The sequence below is a fragment of the Etheostoma spectabile genome, chromosome 24, assembly GCF_008692095.1.
Source record: "Etheostoma spectabile isolate EspeVRDwgs_2016 chromosome 24, UIUC_Espe_1.0, whole genome shotgun sequence".
In the NCBI taxonomy this organism is placed as follows: Eukaryota; Metazoa; Chordata; class Actinopteri; order Perciformes; family Percidae; genus Etheostoma; species Etheostoma spectabile.
In genome coordinates, this window is record NC_045756.1 from 2,937,732 (window position 1) to 2,958,151 (window position 20,420).

The 20,420-nt window shown below is 41.6% G+C and overlaps 1 protein-coding gene across 1 annotated transcript in view; it reads left to right on the forward strand.

Annotated features, from left to right (window-relative positions):
- Positions 1-7,074, forward strand: part of LOC116673841 (beta-1,3-galactosyltransferase 1) — a 91,763-nt gene extending 84,689 nt beyond the window's left edge. Inside the window, exon 3 of the mRNA XM_032506186.1 lies at positions 4,838-7,074. Within this exon, the coding sequence (XP_032362077.1) occupies positions 5,098-6,084 (987 nt within the window). The 5' untranslated portion in view covers positions 4,838-5,097 and the 3' untranslated portion in view covers positions 6,085-7,074. The remainder of the gene's footprint in view (positions 1-4,837) is intronic.
- The last annotated feature ends 13,346 nt before the right edge of the window (positions 7,075-20,420 follow it).

Here is a 20,420-nt window from a genome sequence, read left to right on the forward strand (position 1 = left end):
GCACTTAATGTTGGGGCACTTAATGCTGACGCACAGCCAACTGACTGCTTCACTCCCCCACCATTTCCTACCATTTCCTGTCACTTGGTCTCTCTCTCCCCCATGGCCTACTATTGTGCTGTCATGTCATTGGTTTACATTAGCAGGTCATTAGCAATGCAACGCACGCATATCTGTAAGCAATGTTCCCTTTTATAAATCATAGATCACCCAAGTGTGCGTACGTGAGTCAGCCTCTTATCCCGCCCTGTGCACGCCCATTTTTAACCATCAGTAGTCAATGCAAAGCCCCTCATGAATGCTGATCAGTATGTTAATGACCCTGGCAGTTATTCTTTTGTTATGCTGAATTATGACAACTGGCGGAGAAAAACCAAAAAAACTTCTCAGACGTTCAGGAATTGCTGCAAATTGAATCATAATTTTGGCCTGGTCTCTTACAGTGGGGGTGAACCTGATCTATAGACTACCTATATTAACAATACCGTCCAAAACGCCAGACATTACAGCTTCAATATACCAGACCTATATGATAAGATTTAACAGAACTATATATATATATATATATCCAAAAACACTTATCATTCTGCCATTTCCCTCTGGAAACAGCCGGTTTCCCCCAAAGTGGCGAGGACCTGTATTTGGACTGGGACGGCACGGTTCCGGCATGTTGCCCTCTCTACTGGACCCAGTTCAGTACATAGATCCAAGAGCACAGCTTTAGGGAATTTAAATCAGCATACTGGCCAGTCATCGTCATGGTGCTTGAAATCCTTTTCTCTCTTGTTTCTTCCATTAGAGATTAGTCCTCCTGCATGGCCAGCAGTGCCCTCATGCAGCATTACAGACGGGGGTCACCGCAGTATTTATGTTTCATTTGTGATTAACACCTTGCCAAAATCACAGCATCAACTGGTGGTATCCCCCCCACCCCGAGATACAATTTGAAGACGGAAGTCTAATAGGCAAACACACTTTTCTTCATGCAGGTTTTGTTACCAACAGTAGTATAGTTCAGACTGATAACAAGGACTTTATGGTTAATGATTGCGTGAGAGCTTAACGGCTGTAGGCTATTTTTAGACTTTGACGTTTGATTATATATGCACAGTATTAAAGACAGTCATTTAGTTATTTACTCTGTGTTCTGCTGTTATCTAATGGTAGGGTATTTAAATGCCAGTCTGTGTTCCATGCCGCCGGGCCATCTCATCCTCCTGTTCTCTGTAGCGGACTCTGTGACAGTGAGACAGCGCCAATTAAATATTAAGAATGAATTTTGATTGAAGATTTGAGTTAGATTCTGCATTACTAATTAATGGAGTGGATGGAAAACACTGCAGACCACTGATTGGTCGGAGAGAACCGTCATTAAAGTCCTTACTTGTGCTACAAGGGACATTGTCCCACCATTTTTTAATATCCATATTGCTATTTACAATAAATCTACACCGTCCATCACCAACCATAGGGTTTTATGACAGCCATATGGGATTTACCTTAAAACAATCGTACAGTACATGTGATGTTCTAAACAACTTTTAAGAAATAAATGTAATTCTTTCAGCACCGCGGACAGTGACACACATTTCTTGATGGACAAACAATTCTTGATTTAGCACCATGGACAGTGACACACATGGCATGCTACAGGACAGGGACACACAATTCTTATTCAGCACCATGGACAGTGACACACATGGCATGCTACAGGACAGGGACACACAATTCTTATTCAGCACCATGGACAGTAACGCACATTTCTTGCTTCTGGACACGGAGAGTGACAAAGCAGTGTGTTACAAAGTACAATACCATACAGCACCATGGACAGTGACACACATGTCTTGATACAGAAAATCAAGAATTGTTGACCCAGATTAAGAAATGTGTCACTGTCCGTGGTGCTAAATCGAGAATTGTTTGTCCCAGATCAAGAAATGTGTGTCACTGTCCATGGTGCTGAAAGAGAATTGTTTGTCCGTCTCCATGTCCCAAATCAAGAAGTGTGTCACTGTCCATGGTGCTGAATCAAGGAACGTGTCCCTGTCTGTTGTGCTGAATCTTCTATATAAAGCTATCCATCGCATTTTAAAATTGTTAGCAGGTAGTAGTCTGTAGAAAGAAAATATAGTAAATATAGTGACATTTGACCGCAAAACAGCATGTGACATCATTACCCACAGGTTTTTATTCACCATAAAGACGTTGGATGGAATGACACTTTCACAGGCTTTATAATCATGACTTTGTTTTTGCAAACTTCAGATAATTTGATTGACAAGTGGATAGAAACATAGCTAGTCTTCATTAAATGAGGTCCAGTTGCACTCCCAGTAATGCACATTATTTTCATTTATCTGTAATGTCTCCTTTGTGACACCAGAGAAGATAAATTAGCACATATTAAAAGCATTAAAGGCTCTATGTAGTGCTGCTGATAGGGGATGACATCACAAAACCTTCCCAGTAAATGAGTTGCAGTCAATAACTGTCGGTCTATAACGTAATATTTCCAGTTCTTGACGGACAGTTTAAGGAATGATGATATAACTCTGTATCACATGAAGAGATGAAAGATTCATCGTTGTTATCTATTAAATTAATTGGTTTTAGTCTTTTTTTTTTTTAAAAGAAGGTAAAAGTTTCTCTGATTCTAGCTCTTTAAATGATTGAATATTTCTACTTATTAACTCCTCTGTGACTTTAAAGTGAATATCTTTTAAATTGTGGACAAAACAAGAGATATGACAAAGTCATCTTGGGGTTTGAAAAACCCACTGATTTCATAATCACCATTTTCTGACATGTTAGACCAAACAAGTAATCGCTTAATTGAGAATATTGAGAAAACAGATTAATTGACTTTTGAAAATAATGGTTGGGTGCAGCTCTAAACACAAGGTCTTCAGCCTGTAGAGAGGCAGCATTGAACCTCTCCCCAGGCTGGGGGGGTCTGTTTTGGCCATGCCTAATTCGTTTCTGCTAACCCCAAATTAACACTTTCATTTTTAATATTTCCCACTGTAAGAGCTGTATCTCCACGGTTTAAAACCATGATCCCATCCCCCTGTTATTCTTTGTAACCTATTCAGGAGATGACTTCTACTGAGAACTAATGGAATCCAAAGTGACACCTCAGCGTGAAACGATACAGATGTCTTTCAGATTGCTCTGAGGTGAACTTAGGTCTCAGGTTTTCGTGAGATGCATGATGGCCAAATGAGGATATGGCTTATTCTGGGCTCCAGAAAAATTAGCTTGCAGTCGTTTTGGAGGATTATGAAAGCAATAGACTCAGTGGTGAAAGGTATAAATGAGCTATGTAAAGGAAAGGGAGGGAGGAGAAGTGGAGGTTGAGTGGCTTTAGGGAGACTGATTGCGATAGAAGCTGTCAATAAGTTAGAGGCAAGCTGTGAGGAAAGAAAGGTAGCTCAACACGTCCGGAAGACAGAACAAGGGAGGGTGGGAAACTAGAAACGAGGAGTCCCATGGAGACAAAAACAATAAAAAAGCTGACTAGAGAGTGAGTCAAAGAAGGGGGGTTGAGGTGGCCAGACATACAAAAATGGATCAAGCACCCCCTGAAGTAGAGAAGGACGGTAGGAGAGAGAGGATTTAGAGGGAGGAGGTGTGGAAAAGCAGCCATGATGAGATGGATTCTGCTGGACCATGAGATTGATGACTCTGCTTCAGAAAGAGAAGGAGAGGGAAGAGATAGTAGAGACAGGGGGGGGAGGGGGAGACTAAGAGAAAAACCCTGATTAAAAAGAACCATCGGGCCCCGCAAAACATGACAAAATCTGGAAGTCTGATGAAAGAATGAGTCAGTTTTATCTCTGCTCTCTTAAAACAGAGCCCAAGTGGCATCTCTGCATATTTGTGGTATCTCTAATAAGATCTGTACCACTTTTTTTGTTCATCATCAGTTATGCATTGCAAAAAAAAAATGACAGATTTCCCCAGAATAAGAGCACATCAAAGGAGGAAAATACAAGTCTGTTTGTAAAGAAGGATTAAATTAAGTTAGACACCAAACATCCTGCGAATTGATTATCCATCACAGCCTTTGAATGCAGACGCTTAACTACAGGAAGCACACAGCGTTTGAGCATTATAAATCCATATTTAGAGCCTAAATTGCCACTCATGGTCTGTCAGTGTGTCCAATTAGAGCAGGGAGTCTGGAGGTTGCTCTGCAGCACTGCCAGCTAACGAAGGAGAAGCTCATCACAGAGTGGAATGTGTAAAAATCCAAATGCCACGTCCAGTTTGTCGTTGCGGTACGGGAGGGATGGGTCAGAAGGGAGATGCTGGAGTAAAAATGGGGATGGGACCAGGAGAATGAGAGGAAGTGGATATTAATCTTTTCACATGAGGACATTTTACTTTCACCATCTCCGCTTTGATCCGTCTCCCTCTCCGTCTCACCCCTCCCTCTCCTCTCAGACTGCCGGAGTGGCTCGGATTCGCCAGCCTGTGTCTGGTCCAGGAGGGATAGAAGGGAGATAAACAGCGTTTCTAAACAGAAAGTGGTCAGAGCGGAGAGAGAGAGAGGTTTCTGGGATACTCACATTCTTCAGACCACAGAGCTGTTATTAGAGGCAGTGATAGAATGATAGGGTAACTCTCTGTGGCACCGTGGACTGATGTTATGGGCTGTAATGAATAGGGAATAAAAACCAATACTGTTAGATATGTCACAGTCCTTGCTGCCATAAATGCATTTTGATGAAAATGAGATATGTTAGAAGTTACACCTTTTGTCAATATGCGTATGATGCCGCTGCGAATTCATTATGTTGGGATTTATGTCTGTTTCTCATCTCTTTTTTAGATGCTGTCACCGAGGGCTAAGGCGTTTGTGTGAGCTGCGATGGGACATGGTGAGGCCACGCACGTGATGAGAAATCTCTGCTGTGCTTTTAAAATCACAGCGCAACACTAGACCATAGAGAAGTCCATTATCTCAGATTAATGTCAGCTGTGTTGGGGAGGCAGCCTTCACGCTGCACCACCAGATCTGAGACGACCCATGGAGGCGCGGCCTCGACGCTCTCACCGCTGCTGCCACTAACACCAGCCGAGTGAACAGCGATGCCTTCTAAGGTCTCCTGCTTATACTTGCTGACAGTGGTTTGCTGGGCCAGCGCTCTGTGGTACCTGAGTGTGTCCCGCCCCTCCACGTCCTACGTGGGCCAGCTGACCATCCCCATACGCAAAGCGCCCACGACGAACAAGAACGGCACTTTCGGCAACATCCGCACGCGCTCGCTCAACCCGCACGACTTTGACTACCTCATTAACGAGGCCAAGAAGTGCGAGGCAGAGCCACCCTTCCTCGTCATCCTGATCAGCACCACACACAAGGAATTTGACGCCCGCCAGGCCATAAGGGAGACATGGGGGGACGAGAGCACGTTTCCCGATGTGCGCGTGGTCACGCTCTTCCTGTTGGGCCGCAGCACCGACGTCGTCCTCAACCAGATGGTCGAGCAGGAGAGTCAGATCTTTCACGACGTTGTGGTGGAGGATTTTATCGACTCTTACCACAACCTGACGCTCAAGACGCTGATGGGCATGCGCTGGGTGGCCACATTTTGCTCCAAAGCTCAATATGTCCTCAAGACAGACAGTGACATCTTTGTCAACATGGAGAACCTCATCTACAACCTCCTGAAGCCCACCACCAAGCCCAGGCGGAGGTACTTCACCGGCTACGTCATCAATGGAGGGCCGATCAGAGACATGCGCAGCAAGTGGTACATGCCCAGGGATCTGTACCCTGACAGCAAGTACCCGCCCTTCTGCTCCGGCACCGGCTACATCTTCTCGGCGGACGTGGCCGAGCTCATATACACGACGTCTCTACACACCAGGCTGCTGCACCTGGAGGACGTGTACGTGGGCGTGTGCCTCCGTAAGCTGGGCATCCACCCCTTCCAGAACAGCGGCTTCAACCACTGGAAGATGGCCTACAGCCTTTGCCGCTACCGCCGGGTGATCACTGTGCACCAGATCTCCCCCGAGGAGATGCACCGAATCTGGAACGACATGACCAGCAAGAAACACCTTAAATGTTAGCAGGACTGTTAGCCTAGTGCCACTGGGGGGGTCCAGAAGGAGTCTAATGTCCTCTTATTAACCTGCGTTGTCGGCATCGGCAAATACTGTTCACTGAGCTGAAGGAGCAGGATTGACCAAGCTTCCGGGGATTTGCCAGGAGTTTTATAGTGCCAAAGCATACTCCTCTGTCCTTTCTCACTTCAAGGTGTTTATGAGAGCTCAGACTCCCAAAATCGAGCACAAAGTTGGAAACTGTTCAGGTGGTTGGTTGTCTTTGCCAGCAGCACTAAGATTTTAATAGGAAAATACAAGACAGGGAGCTTAGAGGCTTGTGTTCAACTACTCATTCATACAAGACACAAACTGTCCCCCAATTACTAAACTGCAGATTACATAAATGCCAACACACGTCTTTGAACCCAGACATTCGCCTCATGGGTTGATCAGAAGCTCTAATTATGAATGTTCCTCATGTATTTCAAGTTGTTGTACTTTCTGAACACGTTGTTAATATTGGATGTACTGTCTGGCGCTGCAGCAGCTGTCGTCATTGTGAGGACCATGGTGTGTTTACAGTGTAATGACTCTAAGTGACTTTAAATAGGCTGAAACATGTGTCATGTTGCTCTTATACTTTAGAAAGCAGTGGAACGAGGACCGTTAATGACCGGACCTTTTTGCCTCTTGTAATATTCTCTTCAGAATCAGACATATTTTCTTACAACAGATCCACAGATCTTTGTACCGTGCAATGAAAAAGTATCCGGACGGCGTGAAGATATCGGCTGCTTGCATTCCCACGTGAATGTTACTTCTGTTAACGTGTAATGTGCAGTTATTTGTCCCAGGCAGTGCTGTGAGCAGGTTGCAGACCATTCTGTTGCCTATTACTTGAACACGAAGGAGAACAAATGTACTCTAAGAGCAGTAAGGATGAATATAACACTCTGGAGTGTTTTCTTCTTTTCAATTACTTGAGATTAAATAAAGCGTTTTTCTAAGACTTGAGATTGTATTTATAAGAGAAAACAATATGAAAGATTTGGCTGGATTTATTACACAATCTGTTAATGAATACAGCAGCATGCATACAGTATAAGGAAACTAGATTACACTCTGAAGGGTATGACTGTTGGAAAACATGAGCCATAGAATTGAAAGCCTCTCATTAGGACTGTTGTTAATTTCCTCAGCTGTGCTCAGTTGGAAGCAGGTCCCAGCACTCAACACGTCACCGACGGGCGCTCTGGAAACAGCACGGCCGTGTTCGTCTCCGTGCAGGTGCTGGTGTGTAAGTAGACGCAGACTGTGTGCAAAGTGAGATTAAATCAAATGTACCACCTGCATAATTGGCAGCTGAATGGCTGTTTTCAACCATGTCTCAACAAAAGGAATTACCAAAGCCAGTGGATTTTTTTTTTTATGTTAAAATACAGTGCATAAACCTTTGTTTCCAATGATCCTCATAGGTAATTTTTTGTATTTTTTTTTCTTTGTTTCTCCCTAATGAGTACACGATGCCACAAACTGTCAGAGCACATATTATATTTAAAGCAAAGAGTTTGACTCCAGAAAGCTGTTTTAACATTTAATTGGGTGCAGGGGAAGCGTCTCTGTGCTCACCTTAAATCTCCCTCTAACACCTGTAAACACCAGCAGGATTTATGACCTCACAACTACTTCAGAAGCCAGTCACAGTCCAGTGAGTTCCAGAAACTTGTGTGATGTGAAAGCATGAAACCTCCAGGTTACACACACACACACACACACACACACACAGATGGAAATTATTTGCACATTTACATTCTATATTTTTTAATAAGGGGGAAGTAGTTAAGCCCAGTCGAATAAAAAACTATTAAAATTAGTGTCTTTATATTTCTAAAATTATGGTGGGGATCTTTGGGGCATTTGGAAATTGCACATTTACTTTTCTTTCCATTTTGTGTGTCAGTTGTAGGGATGTGAGTGATTTCAGAGGAAATGTACGGTTAGTGACAGATGCTGACCTTTACTGACCTTTGTCCGTCAGTGATGTCAGACTGACTGTAGCCTACTTTAGAAACGTCAGAGGGAACAGGCGCATTATTAGACTAGAACAATAAAACTGTGTATGATTCCTTATGGTAAGATCTTTTTGTTTTGCCCTCACTGAGACGTTTTTAAACATGGTGTGTGGACAGTACTACTTTGCAGTGCCTGTTTGTCTCTTTGACTTGACATGTTGACCTTCTACAGCAGTGACCCCCATCACTAAGCAAATAACACCTGTTATGGTGCCGTGGCCGTGGGTCACCACTGGTGAACCAGTTAGCGCAGGTTAGAATCTGCCAGGAACAGAAATTCTCTCGAAATCATTCCAATTGTTTTTCATACGAGGTGCGTGCACAGAAGAACAGCACTAAGACCTGTTTTGTTTTTTTTTTATCCAAAATTTTAATCTGATTTCCCATTTTTGAAGACTTAAGAAATGTTGACCTGTTAATTTGTTTGTTTTTTCTCATGAGTAAAGAGCTTTTTATCTTCTCTCGATGCAAGAAATGTCTATGCAAGATGTCAGCAATTATGGGCAAATCTGCACCAGGCAACATCACTGGAATTAGGTTGCTCCAGCCTCTGATGCCAACAGGCAGGCGTGCGTGCGTGCGTGCGTGCATGCGTGAGTACGTGCGTGCGTGCGTGCATGGGTGTACACGTTGGATTTGTGAACTCTTTGTTCCAGGCATCGTCATCATCTGAGGGAGCAGCATCACTCCGGCGGGATTTAGTGCTGGAGAAATGAAAAATGTCTGTTCTTTACTTGCAAAGATAAACATGAAAATGTGGGAAGCACTTGTGGCGGCGCTCTTTCCTCAAACAGTTTTGCTCAGAGATCTTGTGGGAGCTTGTAGGCAGAAAACACACCAATGCTGTTATGATTTCCTCATAATAAAACTATTCCCGGTTGACATCTTTACGTCAAATACTTCTTTTGATCAGTTTCTAGAGCAGTTTTGGAAACTAGGATATAATTGAAACAGTTTTATTCCAGTGTATCAGTTCAGGGTGCATTTGTTCTGTAGATGTTTTGTGGTTATGAAAACAACCCTAAACAGCCATGTTATGTTTTCTATAAGGCTAATGAATTCATTTTTCTTCCAAAAAATTCAAGCCTGCCCAGTAGTATACATGTGGAATAATTGTTATTCACAGCTTCTTATCTTCCGTGCTGTGTTTTGCCTTCCTCTGATTAGCCTCTATGGCATATGCAATTTGATACAATATGCTGAGTAATAGAAAGCCTTCTCTGTAATTGGCCAAACTACCCATTGGTAGAGCATTTTAAAAGGCTAGAGCTTGGGGAAAATGAAAAGCGAGTGATTATTCCAGGGTTTGTGGTAAATGAACCTCATAACGAGCGAGGCGGAGTGCTAGACAACTGGGAACACTCCGATTTCAAAACAAAGCTTTGGAAGGCATGCCTTTGGAGCCTTGAGTAAAAACCCAAAACCATTACAACACGGTCCTCGGTTTGGCATTTTTGTCTAGTTGGATGGTATTAAGGCTGGAGGATTTTTTTTGTTTTAATGCTGCATAATCCGCTGCAGAGAGCATCTCATTAAAAGGCAGCATCCTTGTGTGTATATATGTGTGTGTATATATATATATATATATATATATATATATATATATATATATTCCTATACAAAAAACTTTATTTTTTCAGTCATTCGGTTAGAATGCCCTCCTCGTGACCTGTTCTTAGAGGCAAAGAGAATGCGTGTTTACGAGAAATTAGCCGTGGAATAAATTGGCGGTGGGCAATCTGCCATCTGTGCAGGCGCAGTTATACCAAGGTGAGACAAAGGTTGCCGTGGTGAACAGCTGGGGAGCTGCAGAACAATCGTCGTCTTCCTCCAGGAAAAGAGCCTTGAGAGCTGCTGGGATGCATCCCAACGCTGTTTAGCTTCCCTGAAACGCTGACGACTCCATGTGAGGGGCTTGGCTAAGTGCTGACGGATCTGCTGGAGGTTCTGGTGTTGCTCGATAACTGACTGGGAGGTTTTGGACGTTCAGTTTTGTGGAAGTGTGTGAATGAAGGCCACATCTCCATTCAAGAAAGCCCTCAAATGTCTTGAGTTTTGGATTAATAAGAAAAAAATTGAAATTGGAAACTAAAATATTGTATTTATATGTATATACTATATTTATTAAATGTATTTAGTTTCTAACTTTCAACTTGTGATTGAAGAAAATTAATAAGATAGAATTTTAATAAAAAAAGAGCTAAATTAAAGACATGCAGTAAGCCAAACTCCCACCAAAATCTACTCCAGTCTATCTAAATCTCAACTTTGTTTTGCAAATAAAATTTATAATTACATAAAAATAGTTAATCAGATTTTGAAAACCACATTTAAGGATCCCTATAATAGAAATGACTTCACAAATTCATTTTAATTTCTGAAAATTATCACACTTTTCCCTTAAAATCTTTCTTTTTCTTCTGTTCCAAATGTCTGTCTGGAGACATATCAGCTGATGGAGACAGATATACAAACTAATATCTTGTGTGAGACCTTCACCCAGACCAGTATTACGTGTGTTACCTTTTATGATGAATTCTTTGATTATTCTCACATCTTTATGCTGAGTTCTGACTCCAGGGTCAGCAGTCACTTCTCCCACCTGGAGGAAGCACTGACGGTGGTATTTACTCGCAACTCAAAGCTCAAAACATGACGCAGTTTAGCAATCAAAAACACAGAATCTATTCATCTCAGTCCTGTCTGCCATGTTTCAAACATTGGATGAATATAGACCAAACAGAAGTTGATTTTGGACATCTGCTGAGACTGAACATTCAAATTTCTTGTGAGTTAACTTCTTTGCAAAACAGCAACGGCAGCGAGGCAGAATCCTCTCCAGACTTGTGCTTTTCGTTGCGTTCGCCTTTGCATCGCTGCATAAATGATATACTTGTCACTTGGTGTTTTATAGGCAATCACATTCTGCCCGGCTCACATCTTGTGATCATTCCAAGTGTGTCCGGCAGCAGAAAGTTAACCCTTGGTGCAGAACAACCTAGATACGTAAACCTCAATATGGCTTTCTGCCAGGAGAAGCTGTCCTTGTCAGTGACAGGATTTCAGCAGCATGAATTATTTTCTGTCATCCATACCAGATAGATGGGTTTTAAATAGGAAGCATACATCAGGATGTGAGGCTGGGGCACCACAAGCACTTGATGCGTGTGACAGGCTAAATTTGAATTGCGTGAGCAATGAATTACCCCTTAATGCCAATATCTTGGAACTGATGGAAGCAACAGAGATCAACTTCACCTTCTGAAAGCAGCAGGCTCATATTTATGACCAGCTGCAACCTTAGAAGAAGTATTTGCATATTTGTATGTGAGTGGAGTCTCATAAATACCTAATATGTGCTTGTGAATATGAAGATTATTGGCTTCAGAGAGCAGGTGAAGGAACAAGGTACCCGTAACAGGCTTGCTGTGTATTTGATGTCAGAGTTTTAATAATTTAGCATACCTGGGGATGTACACCACTCATATTTGTCTATTTTATCTATCTGATCCTTGTATTGTGTTCTTCGCCCTACCTCCAGGCAAACAGCAGAGCCCTTCCAAAGGCTACAGAGGCAGCTCGGTGCTTTCCAAGTCTGACATTCCCCTGCATCCCCATCAGAGTACCCCGTCATTAGTTATGTTCCAAATCTGTTAATTGTAGTTTATTGTGGATGTTACACTACAGAAAATAAATTCTTCATACACTGTACACTGTAGCACTTCGACTGGCAGAGGCTGGATACATCAACCACTATTTTCAACCAATTTGTTACCACTTACTTTCAGCTAAATATTTCATTACTTTTGCTGAACTAGTTTAGCCAGTTATCCATTGCTTTCATCTAATTACTTCAACTGTTTATCGATTACTTTTAGCTAATTATCTTAACTGTTTATCCATTATTTTCAGCTAATTATGTTACACACTATTAGGCGCGTACTTAATATATTGAGGCGTGGGAACTCAGGCTTGTGATTCATACCTGAATATCTTATCCCCTGAATATACTGTACCTAAACTACGTAACCATTGTTGTAGTACTCAAGATTGGTCTTGGTCTTAAGACCGCATTTTTGACTCTGTCTCGGATAAGGAGGTATCTGGATTTTATTTCAAGACCAGTTAATCGTTACCTCCTATTTCCTGAAATATAGAACTACTCCTTTATGATATTTGACAGCCATAGAGTTTGCTACTTCCAAACTTCTCTTTCTTCCTCACTGCCCTGTGTAAAAAAGCCTCTGGGTCTTTGTTACAGGGTCATTTACTTTGATTAAGTTCCTACGATCTACTGCACTAAGACTTTTTAACATTAATGTATCCATTATGGAACATTTACATCTACTTAATCACATTTGAATGAAGAATTTAGTTACTTTTGTCCGTGTCTTGGTCTAAGATTCTTGTAGTGAACTTGTAGACTACCCATGGACGTTTTCAGTCATTAACAGTGGTCCAAAACCCTCCGGCATGGATCCATGGGGAGTTTATTGCCTCATTTGGGACGTAATTAATCTCTTATTAAAACCACATCCATCTCACTCCCTACATGACCCGCATCTCACATGCAATTGTGTGCTTCTGAACACAAACCTGAAGAGAGGGGTGAATGGAAAGGAGGAGAAGATGACTGCTTTCCAGGAAGGGATAGATGGAAGGGTTTAAAGACATCAAAAATGTAGAGAGTTGAGATGGATGGCTGAAAAAGACTTATAATCTCATTTGCGTCACGTTAAGGCTTTTTACATAAATAATGGCAGGCTATGTTTTCTCGTTAACTACCGACCTGTCTGCTTTTTGTCACTTCCTCCATTTGTGTTTTTTGCCTTTCATTTTCTGGCCCTATCTTTTTGAACTCCCAACGCCTTTCCCATCTCTTTCTGTGTGTGAAAATGTAAGCAAGGCTTAAGGCTCCATCGACTCTATCCACCTCCCTCTCTCGCAGTTTCAACATCTTATTTTGTTCTTACTGTAAGGCCCTAGAAATCCTCAGCAGATGCCTGAGAGACTGTCTGGCTCGCTGCATGCTTTTGACAGACAACACAGCTTTAAATGTGAAAGCAAGGCTATTTGCAGAGATGGAATGCATGAATTTATAGATAAAGTGGTGGGGGTGGTGGGGGGGGGGGACCTCACAGACGTTTTCCTGTATGTGTTTGACATTTTTCTCCGAACTTGTCAACAAAAATGCTTTGTAAGAACAGCATGGAGGAAATGCAAACATTTTGTGCCTGTCACAGTGAGGGCTTTTAACCTCGGGCGTTACACACACTGCACATGGATCCACATCAGAAAATAACTTCCTCTTGCATCCATCTTACATTTAATTGCGTGTATCTCTGAATTTGCTACTTTGAAAAAAGAAATTAGTTGGACCAACCTCATTGAATTACTACAAGCTAAGTAATTTTTCAATCAAGTTGGATGAACTGAATTACTTTAGGTCAGATATATTTGATGGTTTGATGACTTTCAAATCCAAATATGCATTACCACAGTATTTATTTACACCAGTCAACATGTACAGCAACTGAATCTTCCCATGATGCGTTTTCATTTTTTATGTATAGCTCCCTTCTTGACATGATGCTGTGCCACTCTCGCTCTGCCTGACCTCCTGTAATCATCTCATCTTCCTTGTCAATTTCTCTCTCCACCCCTGGACTGATACGCGTTCTCTGTTTGCAGTCCTTCTCATCTATCACAGGGTACACAGCTAAAAAAATGACTGACAATCTGAAGCCTGAATAGATGAAAGATCCTGCGCATTGTCAAGGCTAGCTCTGCCGATTCAATCAAACCTCAAGTGTCAGGGAGATTAATAGCTGCCATTATTCATACTCGACTCTAGGTGCTCTGTGTTGTTTATGTGAGTGTATGAATTCAACAACAACAAAGTGCTGTTACTCAGAAAGGTGGGGTGGGGAGAAACTCAATTACCCAGGAGGCTGAGGTCAGATGGGTAGTGGGGGGGGAGGAAATACAAGGTCAACCATTACATTACAACAGAGACTTCTTACTCAGTCCTATCGCTTCCATTTTATTAAATACAGGAGCACTGTTCGTCTTTCCCGCACTCTGGAAGATAATCGACAATGTAATTAAGTGGCAGTGGGCCCGTGTCCGTGGGGGATTATGGGGGATGTAATGGCTCGGGGCTGATAAGAGATAATCGGAGGACACAATAACCGCTGCCAAGAGAATTGCTCCTGGCTTCTTTATGGTCATAATAAGCGTAACCTTGTCTAGCACTGTAAGGTAAGTCAAATACGTGGGCACTAACATTTTAACATTTTTGTTTGGGTACGTGGAGACACACACACACACACAAAACCACACACACACACACACACACACACACACACACACACACACACACACACACACACACAAAAGCTCACGGCTACCCTCTTACAAACATAAGCTCGCTAACGTCCCTCTCTCTCACACTAGACGAAGCTTGCATGTGATGTATGTCACTGTCAGCTCCAACTTCCCCCCCCCCCCCGGAGCAATATCAACTAGGAAGGAGGGTAACCTACCCAATCATGACAAATCACCCTTTCCAGGCTGTCCCACCTCAGGCGGGTGTCACAACAGTGTCAGCTCAGATGAAGAAAAAGGGGCGACTCCCCGACATGGAGTCGTTGACCCTAGTGACCCCCCCCCCCTTACCTTCATGTTGCCGGGCTGCTTTATTTCATTACGCTCTTCAAGGTTTTGTCGCACACGCTGGTGGAATGTAACTAAGTACGTTTACTCAAGTAGTATACTTCATTAATTGAGGTACTTGTACTTGACTTGAGTATTATCATTCCATGCCATTTTCTACTTCTACTCCACTACATGTCAGAGGGAAATATTATATTTCTTGCTCCATTTTTACTACATTACTACATTAATCAAGGGTTATTATGGCCATGGTTGTTCTTGTGGATTCTTTTTATGTGACTGGTTGACAGCAGAATTTAAGTGCCCTATTGGGATAAATAAAGTTGTTTTAATTGACAGCTTTAGTTATTAGTTACTTTACAAATTAAGACTTTGGATTGTTTCCAGTTTCTAGAATGTGAGGATTTATCTGCACTGAGTACTTTTACTTTTGATATTTTAAGTACATTTTCGAGATGGTAACGCCATACTTATATTTAGAAAACATTTTCAATGCAAGACTTTTACTTGTAACAGAGTATTTTTACAGTGTGGTATTAGTAGTTTTACTTAAGTAAGGAATATTATTACTTCTTCCACCACTGGTCACACAGATTGCAGCCAAACCAAGTTTCTTAGAAATGACTTTAATCTTGTTGGTGTCATTCTGGGTGAGGCGTTAACAGCTGGCAAGTTGATGCAGTTTAATCTCACAATTTGTTTGAAATTGAGTTTCTGTGTTTTGACACGTGTTGCTGTTTTCTTGCATGTTAATAACAAATTATTACGGGAAAACATCCAACACTCACTTTCAGCATTTTGAGCAAGTCCCTCCTCTTGTTTGCATTCGGCTGGCTGACTAATCACTGTAAACATCAGTGTCTGTCACCACTAATTACTTATGCAAATAAGCACAGAACAGTAATTACACCCTGCCAACACACTCGCGAGGAAAACCAGCATTTTCTGTCATCAAAATTGTAATTGTTATACAGAAAAAAAGGCCACAGCCTTATTTTATGCAATATTTAGTGATGAACAAATGAAAGTTGTAATTCCACTTGCAAAAAATACAATTATTCTAATTGGAGACCATGTTATTTGTGATTTTGTAAAATTTCTCATTACATGAAAAATACATTCTTATGAGCACATATTCTTGTTCTAATGAAAAACGGAGCAGATACTGCATGTATTTCTTCACGGTGGCAGCAGCATGCTGCAGTACTTTGTTGGGACGGTTCAGTGTAGATGTAAGAGGACAGAGTGAGACTCGGCATCACCCTGCTTTCCTCGTGAATCAGGAGACTCATCGTAGGCCTCATACATGTGAAATATGCTCTCCCGCTAAGCAGCATCTGAGGTCAAAGAGCTGCAGGGATCAGCATGAGATGTGTAGCAGATCTGAGGTGTGTCCAGACTGGCCTGCATGTTAACAGAAGGCTGCTCTTTCATCCTCGGCCTGATGTTCAGATCAGTTTCCACTGAGTCTCTGAGGTGCTTTTGACGTAAACAAACAACTGTGAGGGATTTAGGCAAATGGTATTCATAAATGCTGAATGGCACATTAGCATGGTTCAATTATTTGCCCTAAAATGAGACAAATACCCAAGGAATTCACTTTTAAGATTAACACGTCCCTGATATTTAGAAATGTTGAAAAGGTCTACGCTTAATGCAAGCGGAGCTGCTTCCACAGCCCTATAACAACCAGCCTGCACAATGTTTCAGTAATAGATAGATATTATAGATATTATATTCTATGTTCAAATTTTGTTAATGATTAACTTATTACAGGATAGTCTTCTTATTCCGGCCCTGGCCCTCTCTATCGTCGCAGTCGCTCTGTTATTGGTGCTGTAATAATGATTATGATAATGAAAATCTTCAATGGTAATGACTGTCATCAGTTATGATGAAATTAGGAGCATGTTATATTGCCGATCCTTTTCACGTCCCCTTTTAGGTTAATGATACATCTTCAAGTCTGGATTTATTTTACAATGTCCACTGTAATTTCGGTTTTATGGGACTGACCATGTTGGAGCCTGACAGAAGAAAAGACATGAGACCTCAGCAGCTTTTAATCTTGGCTCTGCCTTCCTGCATATCAGATTCATGATAGAAAACAAATTCCATTTGATTATGCAGCTATGTGACATTCTGGTTGTAATCACCACGCTGTTTGTTAAAGGTCAAGCATGTGTTTTCAGGACTGAATACTATTCGGAGTTAAGAGGATACTTCCTACAGGCCTGGTGAACAAAGCAGCCTTTTAGTATGATTGAGCTTCTGAGTGAAACCTCAAAAAGCAGCTCACACTTTCAGTCACTCGGAGTAGGAATACAACCTCCAGCTGCTACCTTAGATCAAACATGGAACTTTCTAGCTATGCTCTCTGCAGTCTGAAGCCAAATGTCATGTTAATTTCTTCTCTTCTCCACCACATTTACATTCTGACACAAGACACCGCCGCCTTAAGGCCAGCTATTGACAAGGCGAAAAACAAGGGTCTCCTCCATTTTATTTACTGCTCCTGCAAGCCAACCAATTTGCTGGCCATCCCCTCTGTGAGCTGTAATGGCTTCTTGACCGTCAGCGCTTTAAATCCTATAGAGCCCCGCTGTCCGGCACGCAGCAGGGCCGGCCGGTAGAGACGGTAAAACAAATGATCCTCATGGGAAATTAAGGGGAGATGTAATTATAAGAGGCGCACACAATAATCCATGTAATAGCGCCTGCAACAAATAGTTTTTTGTTTTTTAATTATTAGCATCGTTTTTAAGATGTTATGAGATATCATCATGCATGTTTAGTCCCCAACAAAGCTTTGTTCCTGCTGATATCGCTGAGCTGAACAAGCCGTAGTGATATTATAGATAGATAGATAGATATATCAGATATGATAGAAGCATTTTTAATTTGGTTTTAAAACTGCTTGTATCTTGATATTATTTGAGAGAACATTTATTTGAAAGTTTTTATTTCACTTAATTCTCTCTCTCTCTCTCTCTCTCTCTCTCGTCCATGGTCGCCCTGATTGGTGGAACCTTGAGTCATTTTGTATTTGTATCAACTAATCTACCCTAAAAAAAAGTCAAGTCAACTTTATTGTCAATCCTGCAATATGTGCCAGACATACAAAGCAAGTGAAAATACCTTTCTACGTTTCTACCTACGTGTGTGAATAAAGTAACCTGAAAAAAACATCTCAGTTCCAATTAACACCCAGCAACTTTTGGAATCAGAAAAAATAGCAATATTAGTCACATATTCTGTTTGCCTGTGTCGGCTGTTTTTGTGGACTGAGATCATACACAACCCACTGAGCGAAGCTTGCTTATCACTCTCACACCCAGCAGAGACGCATCCCTCAGGCTCCAGCGCCTGTCTTCATCACTCAGAATTGCATTGACACTACATGGCACAAAGTCAAACAGTGTCCTCTCGTTGAATGAATTGGCATGGGAAGCTGTGAGATTAGATTGAATCTAAGGAATGCTAATTTACCAGGAGACTGGTGCTGGAGATATTGTGATTAAAGACTCAATTTCCCAGAGGTCAGTGTGGTGTGATCACATATTACCTCTAACTGATAGACTGTCTCTGACATCTGCACTCTGACGGTACAGCTGTCACAAGCGACGGCGGCGTCAACACCAGTTAACACGGGATGGAGAATCAAGCGGCTGCGTCGGATTTAATATTCCTGTCAGAGTCAGTTTATGGATTTCTTAAGAAGCTGTGTTATGCTATCAAACTGCTTATTCATGGTTTGGTTTATGTAAGTGAAAAAGTAGAGGGAAAGGCCTACAGCAGCTCTCGGCTATAAACGGCTAAGCCCTAAAATGCTGCCATCCAGCATTATCTTCACATAGCAGGAAGCCCTGCCGTGCATTATCCCAACATGTGTCTCAGAGGCCAGGCAGCCCAGAGCAGCAGGTTCTAATGCGCCTGTGCTGTGCTGTGCTGTGCTGGTACCGAGTAGCACTGTGTTTATTACAAGCATGTCATCTTGTCAGTTCAACAACTGACTGACAGGTAGAAAAGCACATTTCTGGTTTAGAATAAAATGGCCGTGCTAGTGGCTTTGCACGTATTAGCCTATTAAATACAAATCGCGTGCACTTACAAGTTTTTTTTTTTTTATGCATACCATTCTTTTTTAGGTGGATTTGCTACAGTTCCTTCCAGTGATTTGTATTCATTCCTGCTGGGTGCTGAGACTGAAACTCGCTTGAGATATGTAATCCATCACAGTGACTGTTTCTTTGCCCTTGATTTTCCCGTCAAAGTCCTCCCTTCATCATGTGATAATGCAGTTGAAAGCAGGAGCCATTTTTCCTTATTTAGTGGTGTAGAGCCCCTCAAAACGGACTGAACGCAGTAATAAATAGTAGGAGCAAACTTAATTTGGTGTAAATTTATGTTATGAATGTATTGTGAAGGGTAAAAGTTTTTCTTTTTTTCTTACTGACTGATTGGATGTTAAGAATAAAGCTTTATTTTTCATTATCACCATTTTAATTATTTAACTAGTAGTAATATGTCCTGATGGGTTTACATGTACTGATGAGTTATATCTTAGACTTGTCAGATCAACTTCTTATTGCATTTTGTCTTCAGGGCTCCATAGGACATTTAAGGACGCTCAGCCATTCAGATTTGTTTAGTGTCTGATGAAACATGCTGTACTGGTGATTTCACTCATTGAGCTGATTACTCTTGTGTGCGCGGAAAGGAGTGGTGGAATGTAACTAAGTACATGTACTTAAGTACAAATTTAAGGTACTTGTACTTTAATTTATGTACTTTTCTTTTCATGCCTCTTCTCAAAGAGAAATATTGTAGTTTTTACCCCTCTACATTAATCTGACAGCTTTAGTTACTTTACAAATTGTTGCTGACAAAACACATGTAGTGCATGAAAGATGTTTTGTTATAAATTAAACTACCTATCAATTTAATGATTAGCCTATTACACTGATTGACAGATCTGTTTGGATTGTTTGCAAAGGGGGGATTTTTTGTTTGTTTGGTATTATTACTTTTAGTTAAGTAAAGGATCTGAATACTTCTTCCACTGGTGGACAGACGGATGGATTGACTTCTCTCTGACTCTCCTGTTGCACATGTTAAGGCGAGTAATATTACACCTTTAGAGACCTCTGGCCTCTCGCTCCACCCACCTCCAGCCTGAGCACAGGTCTAATTAGCTTGACTGAAAACACCTGTGTGTGTTAGAAGATATTTATTTAAGGGACACATTCAACTGACATGGCTTCAAACGGGTAGGTTGTAAACATTACTGATGTTACCTGATCTTGCTTTCATGTACATTAGGGATATCAATTCTCCACATTTGTTAAATGTTTCTTCATCAACTTTACTAAAAGGAATGTGAAATACACAGATTTCGTTAGACTAGCAATCTGTGTTTCAAACATTGGATATGTCCCAATACTCACCCCTGCAGTAACTGTAAGCAGTCGAGTGCCCACGTGTGTGGCGTATCTTTAGCAGCTGCCAGCAGTGGCCAGGTGCTTGTTAAAACTGCAAGCCAGTTTATCAGAGTGTAACATGCTTGATTAATGAGGCCATTCTTCATTCACACAAATACTATACATGGCTCAG